This window comes from Hypanus sabinus, chromosome 19 (assembly GCF_030144855.1).
Source record: "Hypanus sabinus isolate sHypSab1 chromosome 19, sHypSab1.hap1, whole genome shotgun sequence".
Lineage (NCBI taxonomy): Eukaryota > Metazoa > Chordata > Chondrichthyes > Myliobatiformes > Dasyatidae > Hypanus > Hypanus sabinus.
In genome coordinates this window covers 58,841,901-58,851,727 of record NC_082724.1, presented here as the reverse complement: position 1 = coordinate 58,851,727, position 9,827 = coordinate 58,841,901, and the positions used below count along the sequence as shown (strand labels likewise).

The window sequence follows — 9,827 nt, the reverse complement described above, 5'->3', positions numbered from 1 at the left end:
TGGTGCTGCAGCAATAACCTGTCACTCAATGTCAATAAGACAAAAGAGCTGATTGTGGACTTCAGAAGGGTAAGACAAAGGAGCACGTACCAATCCTCATAGAGGGATCATAAGTGGGGAGAGTGAGCAGCTTCGAGTTACTGGGTGTCAAGATCTCGGAGGATCTAACCTGGTCCCAACATATCAATGTAGTCATAAAGGCAAGACAGCAGCTATACTTTATTAGGAGTTTGAAGCGATTTGGCATGTCAACAAATACACTCAGAAACTTCTATATTTGTACTGTGGAGATCATTCTGACAGGCTGCATTACTGTCTGGTATGGAGGGGCTACTGCATACGACTGAAAGAAGCTGCAGAAGATTGTAAATCTCGTCAGCTCCATTTTGGGCACTAGCCTACAAAGTACCCAAGACATCTTTAGGGACCAGTGTCTCAGAAAGGCAGCACACAGGGCATGCCCTTTTTCTCACCGTTACCACCAGGTAGGAGATAACTGTTCAGCACAGACTAGAAAGGCCAAGATGGCCTGTTTTCGTGCTGTAATTGTTATATGGTTATATACAGAAGCCCAAAGGCACACACTCAGTGATTCAAGAACAGCTTCTTCCCCTCTGCCAGCTGATTCCTAAATGAACATTGAAGCTTTGGACACTACCTCACTTTTTAAAAAATATATAGTATTTGTTTTTGCGCATTTAAAATAGTCTATTCAATATGCATATATTGAATAGCTTTACTTGTTTATTTATATTATATTTATTATTATTTTTTCTGTCTCTGCTAGATTATGCATTGCATTGAACTGCTGCTGCTAAGTTAACAAATTTCACGTCACATGCCGGTGATAATAAACCTGATTATGATTCTGAATAGGTTAGGATTTGATTCGTTGGAAGTAGAAGATTGAAAGGAGATTTGATATAGGTATACAAATTTATCAGGGGGGTAGATAGTGGAAATCACAAGCAAGACTTTTTCCACTTACGTTGGGTCATGAGTTCATGGTGAGAGGTGGAAAGTTTAAGATGAGCATGAGGGGAAACTTTTTCACTCAGAGGGTCGTGAGAGTGTGGAACAAGCTGCCAGAGCAAGTGGTGCAGTCGAACTCCATTTCAACATTTAAGATAAGTTTGGATAGGTACACAGATGACAGGTATGGAGGGCTATGGTACAGGTGTAAGTCGATAGGACTGAGTAGTTTAAATGTTTTGCTATTGTCTAGATGGACTGAAGGGCTTGTTCTTGTGCTGTACTTTTCTGCGACTCTGACTGAATTCAGTGATACTCCATTCCACTCACCCCAACATAAACATACATTTCCATAAACGAGGGAGACCAGACCTTTACGTAACATTTCAGGCGTAGTCACATAAGGTCCACTGTGATTGGATTATAGTCGAATTAAACCGAATCTAACGGATCCAACACTCCTAACAGCGGTAAATATTGGATTGAAATGTCTTTCCGTGGGGGCAGAGGCGTTGGAATAGGTGGAGGCTTCGGTGGATACCGCGGTGGTGGGTGAGGAAACTTCAATAGAACATTTGATCAGGGGTCCCCTGAGAGAGTAGTAGAACTGGGACATTTCATGCATCCGGGTGAAGACATTATTTGCAAGTGCACCTCAGAAGAAAATAAAGTCCCTTATTTCAACACGCCAGTGTACTTGGAAAACAAAGAATAAATTGGGAAAGTTGATGAAATATTCGGACAGCTTAGAAATTTTTATTTTTCCGTTACGTTATCAGAGAACATGAGTGCCAGTTCCTTTAAAGCGACCACACAAAACTACTCCTGCTGCAGCTATTTTTGCCATGACCACCTGGCACAAGAGGTCAGGTGAGGGGAGCTCGTGGTGGAGGTCGAGGTGGACGTGGTTTCCGAGGTGGAGGTGGGAGCGGTGGTGGCGGCGGCAGAGGTGGTTCTTTCAAAAGAGGCAGAGGTGGTGGAGGAGGACGTGGCTTCTGAAGTCGTGGAGGAAGGTGAAGGTGGATATTTAAGATTCTGGCAGCAAGCACACTTCCAAACAGATTCTATGTTCTTTGTGCAAGTCATGCATTTGCATTTATGGACTGTACCAAACTGAAGTATATTTTAAGACCAGTATCAGTTTTTGTATTTGCATTGTACTATTTGGATGTATTTGATGGTCCTTGTATGTAATTTCTATTCTAGTTCAACAAGTTCTGAACCTGTTTGTTTAAAAAAAAGTACAAATGTAGTCAATGGTTTGAATTAAATTTTATAATGTTCTACAGATATAAAACTACTTGATTTACAAAGTATTGTGATATTGGTTCAGCAAAATTTGCTTTAAAATAAATGTTACTACCAAGAAAAAAAAATGTCGTTGCTCTTGTACTCAAATCCTTATGTCACTATTTGCCACCCTAATTCCTTGTTGTACCGGTTCATCAATGTTAAATGATCCACATACAGGATATCCTGATCCCTTGGAACATTAAGACCCTTTCAATCCTTCACTATTACTCTGCTTTTTTTCTGCAAGTCCACAACTTTTAATTCACATAGCTTCCCCAAAGTCCCTACTACATTCTCCCTACAATCCACACTGGTACCTAGCTTTATAGTTTCACGTCAACTTGAAGCTTGCTAACATTTTCAAATGGACTATCTTGGAATAAAAATGGTAGCAAACCCACACAGCCAGACGTTGGTGAATCACTGGAATTCATTGCCACGGATGGCTGTGGAGGTCAAGTAATTGGATATATTTAAAGTGGATATTGATAGGTTCTTGATTAGGAAGGGCACCAAAAGTTATTGAGAGAAGGCAGGTGAATGGGGTTGGGAAGGAAAATAAATCAGCTATGATGGAATGGTGTTGCAGACTCATCGTGCCAAATGGCCTAAATCTGCTCCTATGTCTATGGTCTTCTGATCATGCCTGACAAAGTTATAACTCAAGCTCCACATTCCTGTCTACGTCTCGTCACCTTTTAACCCCTGCCTCCAGTTTATCAACGAATAATCACCATCTTAGAAATAGTCAAAAGCACTGCTTCCTTGATTTGAAGCAGTGCCCCTGTTTCTAGACTGACCCACAAGAGAAACATGTTCTCCAGATCAAGCAACACACACAAAATGCTGGTGGAACGCAGCAGGCCAGGCAGCATCTATAGGGAGAAGCACTGTCAAAGTCTCGGCCCAAAACATCGACAGTGCTTCTCCCTATGGATGCTGCCTGGCCTGCTGCATTCCACCAGCATTTTGTGTGTGTTGCTTGAATTTCCAGCATCTACAGATTTCCTCGTGTTTGCTTCTCCAGATCAATGCCGTTTAGCCTTCTCAGGAACAATGTCAACAATTAGCAAATTAATTGGCTGTTCTTTATATTTTATTCAATAATGAAACAAATATAAAACTTTAAAAATCATTTCTATTCCACATAATGACAAATTCAGCACAGGCACAATTACAAAGTTTCACTGCTGTCCCTTGGAAACAAAGTTACCGTAGAAACCTCAATCTTCAGGCTTGTCATCAAAATTCCGTGACAAATGTATTGTTACTGTGTAACTGGAATTACATAATATTAGATGAAGTGGTTAGTATTCAGATGGAGGAATATGCCAGTAGGTAGGTCCACCACACTGTAAAAAGAATTTAGGGCATGATAATCCTGGAATTCTCTAAATTTGCCAAAAGAACATTTAATCAAGCAACAGAGGAAGAAGAGTGCTTCACCAATACTGAAAAAAACACAGCAATACAGATGGCAAGCAAGTCTGCCATCTCATGGTCTTCCTAACTGATTTAAATATTCTCTGGATATAGCCTGTGTTCTAACATGAAACAGGGGACTTGCTTTTATCGTACTTATTCAGTTAACAGCTAATGACCACTAAAAAATTATAAAATTGACCGGGATGAGGATGATGCCAAAGAAATGGCATCCACTAAAACATTTTCTCATTTGTAGGTAGGTTAATTATACTACCACTGTTCACTGATTCTTTGCTTCCATGTATAACCTGATACCTTGCTGAATGTATGTACCCAATGTAATATTTCCTTAAAATGTTCTGAATGATATTTGTCCTTCAAGTACCACTTAAAAAATAACAGATGACAACTGTTTGAGAGTTGAAGGATAAGATGCAATATCACTGGAATTTGCAAGATTCCTAGAGATATTGACAAATCCAGATATTTAGTTGATCATTCAAGTCCAAGGTCAATAAACATAATACTTCAGCAATATTAATGCAATAGTGATAGCAAACTTAATCAAAAAATGGTGATTTGCTGTGACTTCATGTAGCATGTTGCTAATATACAGTAGTTTGCATTTAATATTAGGTCTACTTATTATTCAACCTAATGTTTACAATGCTGGTTTTCTTATAGGCTTATCAGAAACCTGTCTAAGGGTGTTTGGGGCTAATTGCAGTACATTTCTAAATGTTCTAACTCGCCAGTTAAAACTGCGCTAACTAACGTTTTGTACCACTTCCTGCACTATGAGAGGAAGTAAAGTGTTAAAGGAACACAGGAGGAGTTGTAAGATTTGTTCCACATTCAGGCTGCACTACTGGTCAAACTTCACTTTGGAAGTATCAGGACAGAACACCTTTCAGCACACTGCATCACCGTATCACTGTCTTCTAGGAAAGACCCAGCATTTCTTGGTTGTCCCAAAGCCACTTCCAGTATTTGTTGAGTTTGTGATCCTGAGGCTGTACCTGGAAAATACCAGTGGGAATAGAATGTGCTCACAATCAGAACTGCCCCAAAACTCACCACATGTTCTTGCAATGACTCACAACTTCAGACAGATGGACAGAGTAAGAACTTCCTTCATTTACTTTTAAATTGCAAAAGAAGCTATGACCCAGGTGTAAGGTGAGCTATGGCCCATATTATCTGTGCAAGGGCTACCAGCATAATCCCACTTTTCATCCTTTATGTGATACTAACCCCATGGAAGCTCACAGAGACATCCAAATATTGTTCTATATGGTGAGTGTTTCAGCTCTTTTACCCTTTCAGACAATAAATTCCAGACTCACTTCACCCTCTGAGTGAAAATCTTTTCTCCATTTGTCAGAGCTTTTCTTGGAGTTAGCACATATAGCAAATAACTTCAGCAACTAACATTCCCAATGTCCTTTGTTCGCACCAGATTTACGTACTCACTCTCTGCTCCACGATGAAAAATACAGTACTATGCATTCAGTGGCATGCTAAAGTTTGGGCACACCTGGTCAAAATTTCTGTTACTGTGAATAGCTAAGCGAGTAAAAGATGATCTGATTTCCAAAAGGAATAAAGTTAAAGATGACACATTTCTTTAATATCTTGAGCAAGATTACTTTTTTTATTTCCATCTTTTACAGTTTCAAAATAACAAAAAAGGAAAAAGGCCCGAAGCAAAAGTTTGGGCACCCTGCATGGTCAGTACTTACTAACATCCCCTTTGGGAAGTATCATAGCTTGTAAATGATTTCTGTAGCCAGCTAAGAGTCTTGTTTGGGGGATTTTCACCCATTCTTCCTTGCAAAAGGCTTCCAGCTCTGTGAGATTCTTGGGCTGTCTTGAATGCACTGCTCTTTTGAGGTCTATCCACAGATTTTCAATGACGTTCAGATTGGGAGACTGTGAGGGCCATGGCAAAACCTTCAACTTGCGTCACTTGAGGTAATCCATTGTGGATTTTGAGGTGTGTTTAGGATCATTATCCTGTTGTAGAAGCTATCCTCTCTTCATCTTCAGCTTTTTTACAGACAGTGTGATGTTTGCTTCCAGAATTTGCTGGTATTTAATTGAATTAATTCTTCCCTCTAACAGTGAAATGTTCCCTGTGCCACTGGCTGCAACACAAGCCCAAAGCATGATCGATCCACTCCCGTGATTAATAGTTGGAGAGGTGTCCTTTTCATGAAATTCTGTACCCTTTTTCCTCCAAACATACCTTTGCTCATTGCGACCAAAAAGTTCTATTTTAACTTCATCAGTCCAAAATGCACCAGGCTTGTTTAGATGTTCCTTTGCAAAAACTTCTGATGCTGAATTTTGAGGTGAGGACGCAGGAAAGATTTTCTTCTGATGACTAATCCATGAAGGTCATATTTGTGCAGATGTCGCTGCACAGTAGAACAGTGCACCACCACTCCAGAGTCTGCTAAATCTTCCTGAAGGTCTTTTGCAGTCAAATGGGGATTTTGATTTGCCTTTCTAGCAATCATATGAGCAGAAAAGTTTTTTCGGTCTTCCAGACCTCAACTTGACCTCCACCATTCCTGTTAACTGCCATTTCTTAATTACATTACAAACTGAGGAAATGGCTACCTGAAAACACTCTGCTATCTTCTTATAGCCTTCTCCTGCTTTGTGGGCATCATTTATTTTAATTTTCAGAGCCCATACTGCTGCTTGTTGGGAAAAGGTTTGAAGAATTAGGGTATTTATAAGGCTTTGAAATTTGCATCACGTGGCCTTTCTTAATGACGACTGTGAACAAGTTATAGCCCTAACAAGCTAATTAATGTCTGAGACCTTGGTAAAAGTTATCTGAGAGCTCAAATCTCTTGGGGTGCCCAAACTTTTTGCATAGTGCTCCTTTCCTTTTCTTCACTCTAAAATTGTACAAAACAAATACACTAATCTTGCTTAAAATGTTGAAAAGAATGTTTCATCTTTAACTTTATGACTTTTGGAGATCAGTTCATCTTCTACTCACTTAACTATTCACAGTAACAGAAATTTTGTCCGGGGTGCCCAAACTTTTGCATTCTGCTGTGTGATGAGCAAACCAAGTTTGAGATGGGGTCCAGAGTTGACCCTATTGACCTGTGCTGCGATTGAGAGGGGGGGGGGGGGGGGAAGGTGTCCAGCACAGATGTGAGAGAGAGACACACATGATTTAATGTTATGGTTCTTCGGCTGATTATTTACCTTTGCTCCAAGGACACTTTTTGCCTGCGTGTTAAGATTCCTGCAGAGACAGCAGGGCAGAGCTGGTTGATGGACAGCTGGTGTCCAGCATGTGGAGATAAAAAGCAGGTCTGCAAAGATACAGGCAGACACACCACAGGACACTGAACGAGCTTTGTGCACCCACGTGAAGGTGGGGTTTTTGGAGGATTGATTCGGGGAAATCGCTCAGTGGCTCACAGTGTGAGAAGGTGCGACCGGTGGGGAACTGTTTGTGTGTCCACCCTTCCCTGGGTGACAGTTCCACCACTGAAGAACGGTCGTATGTCGTATGTCATAGTTTGTGACCACCACAGGAAGACAACGGGAAGATCGACGGCGACGGCATTCTCATTCTCTCTCTCTCTCTCTCCCCAACAATACTTAAATAACTGCCTTGACCTGAACTGAACTGAACTCTGCATCATATTGTACGACTGTATCCATTTACCCCTAGCTCTGAAAGAGCCTGGTTTTTGGTTCCTATTTCCACACTTCTGCATATATCATTACTAACCTGTTACATACATTTGCATTTTATAGTACTGTATTGCTTAGTTTACTAATAAACACTATTAGTTTACGCTAATACCAGACTCCAAATGTTTTCCATTTCTGCTGGTTCTTAACCTGGTCACAGGGTACGTGACCACTGTACTAAGACTTTTGCACAGTACTCCATATTGTTTGTACCAGTATGTACCACAACTTTCCCTTTAGAACACTGCAGACCCAATCTGAGATATCCCTGACCTTGGCCCCTGAAAGGCAAACATATCATCCAGGTGTCTCTTTCTCATCCACAGAATCTGCTTTCTGTTTCTCTAACTATGGAATGCTCAAACATTATTGCACTCCTCTTTCTTTCTGAGCCACAGAGCCAGGCTCAGTGCCAGAGATTTGGTCACTGTGGCTTCCCCCGAAAGGTCATTCACCCCCCAGCAGTATCCAAAGCAGTATACTTATTATTGAGGGATTGGCCTCAGGGGTGCTCTGCTCTGGCTAACTATTTCTTTTCCCTCTCCTGACAGTCATCCTGGTACCTGCCTCCTGCAACTTCGAGGTGATCCATCACCTCATTGTCCTGTGTGAACTGTAAGTCATTAAGCTGTAGCTCCAGGTTTTTAACATGGTCTGTAAGGAGCTGCAGGTAGATGCACTTCGTGCACCTGTAATTATCAGGAACATACCACTATCCGGACCCATTCTCAGCACACTAGCTATGGACAAACAAATAAAATTACTAGAAACTTCGCCTGTGCTTGTCTAAGCCTGTACTCGCCTCAGCCTTTCGAGCTAAAAGCCTGACCACTCTAACACTGTCCACTCTCACAATAGCTGCTCTCTTTTTATTGGCCCCTGCTGAGTGTCTGATAGATCATTATGAGTTCACCCTTGCGAAAAGTCTTGAAAGCACACAAGCTCTTTTTAAACCTTGTCCTACGTCACCCACAAGCAACCTCTCACGTTGACTGCAGCCCACTGAAAATCCCAAAAACATCCGAGCTCTTTTTAAACCTTGTGCTGCATCACCAATGAACGTGCTCTCGCACTGACTGCAGCCTGTTAAGATGAAATTGTTTAAGATGATTTTGGAAAATTGTGTCCAATTTTGGTCACCTACCTACAAGAAAGATGTAAATAAGATTGCAGTGCCAGGTCTCGAAGACCTGAGTTATAGGAAAGGTTGAATAAGTTAGAACATTATTCTCTAGAATGTAGGAGGAGGTGGAGGAGAGATTTGATAAGGGTACAGATAGTGTAACAGACATCCCACCTCTCCCAGAAGTTCCAGGAGTCTTCTGCAAATTGATAGCGGCTCCCTGATGCCCGCAAATTATATACAATATATCCTGGAAATCAAATTTTTTTGAGGGCGAGGAGGAGGGGGAGGGCAGGGGCAGGGGGGAGGTGGAGAGGGAGAGGGAGAGGGAGATCAAATATAATGAAAGTGTTGCTTGCTGCACTGTTTGCAACAGTGACTTTTCTATTGCCCATGGTGGGTTAAAATGCAAAAGATATGTTGAGGTGAGTTTAACAGGTGTCATTCGTTCATTTGCATAGCTAACTTTATTTAAACTAGCTGGCTAGCTGCTAAGGAGCTAATCTATTGCAGACATCTCACCTCTCCCAGAAGTTCCAGGAGTTTCCCGCAAATTGATGGTGTTACCTCCCTGAAATGAGTTTTCTCAGGGTGGGATGTCTTTTCGCAAGCTTTTTTGACTGAGGTTTGGTGAGACTACAACTGCAGGTCATGCATCAAGGGTGGAAGGTGAAATATTTAAGGGGAGCATTAAGAGAAACTTCTTGACTCAAGAGGATGGCAAGAGTGTGAAATGAGCTGCCAGCACAAGTGGTGTATGCGATTTCTATTTCACCATTTAAGAGAAGTCTGGATAGATACACAGATGGAAAGGAGTATGGAGGGCTATGGTGTGGGTGCAGCTCGATGGGAGTCGGCAGTTCAATCGCTCGGCACAGACTAGCTGGGCCAAAGGACCTGTTTCTGTGCTGTAGTGCTCTAGGACTCTACGTCTTGGCCTTGCTTGAGAATGTCCTATCTGTAGCACCACTCCATTGATAATTTTGTTATGAATTTGCATAGGGTAGGAAAGAGTCATGACAGAGTGCTGGCCCTGCAGTGAGTGCAGAAGTCCCATTACACAGAGTACTGAGGGAGGACTCTGAGGCAGGTCTTCATTATTTTCAACAAGGAAGAACTATAGTTTCCAAAGTCAATGATTGAATATGTCATTAGGTTTTACAGTGTTTTCCTGAAGTAACTGGTTTGATTTTAAATAGTTGAAAAGCAGGAGTCCTATGAGTTTGTGAGGGAGGGGTCCCTGTTTCATTTATCAATCCAATTGTAATCTCATCAGGTAAGTTCA

General features: G+C 41.5%; 1 protein-coding gene and 1 pseudogene across 3 annotated transcripts in view; one reads left to right on the top strand and one right to left on the bottom strand.

The window, feature by feature from the left end:
- Nucleotides 1-688: 688 nt before the first annotated feature.
- LOC132377958 (H/ACA ribonucleoprotein complex subunit 1-like) lies at nucleotides 689-3,203 on the top strand (annotated as a pseudogene).
- A 2-nt stretch (nucleotides 3,204-3,205) lies between these two features.
- The window catches only part of mbd4 (methyl-CpG binding domain protein 4), a 37,652-nt gene continuing 31,030 nt past the window's right edge, over nucleotides 3,206-9,827 (bottom strand). For 2 of the 3 annotated variants that reach the window (XM_059944492.1, XM_059944494.1), the window contains exon 8: nucleotides 3,206-4,709. In XM_059944492.1, coding sequence (XP_059800475.1) covers nucleotides 4,632-4,709 — 78 coding nt within the window. In that variant the 3' untranslated portion in view covers nucleotides 3,206-4,631. The remainder of the gene's footprint in view (nucleotides 4,710-9,827) is intronic. The other variant, XM_059944495.1, reaches the window with a different exon arrangement.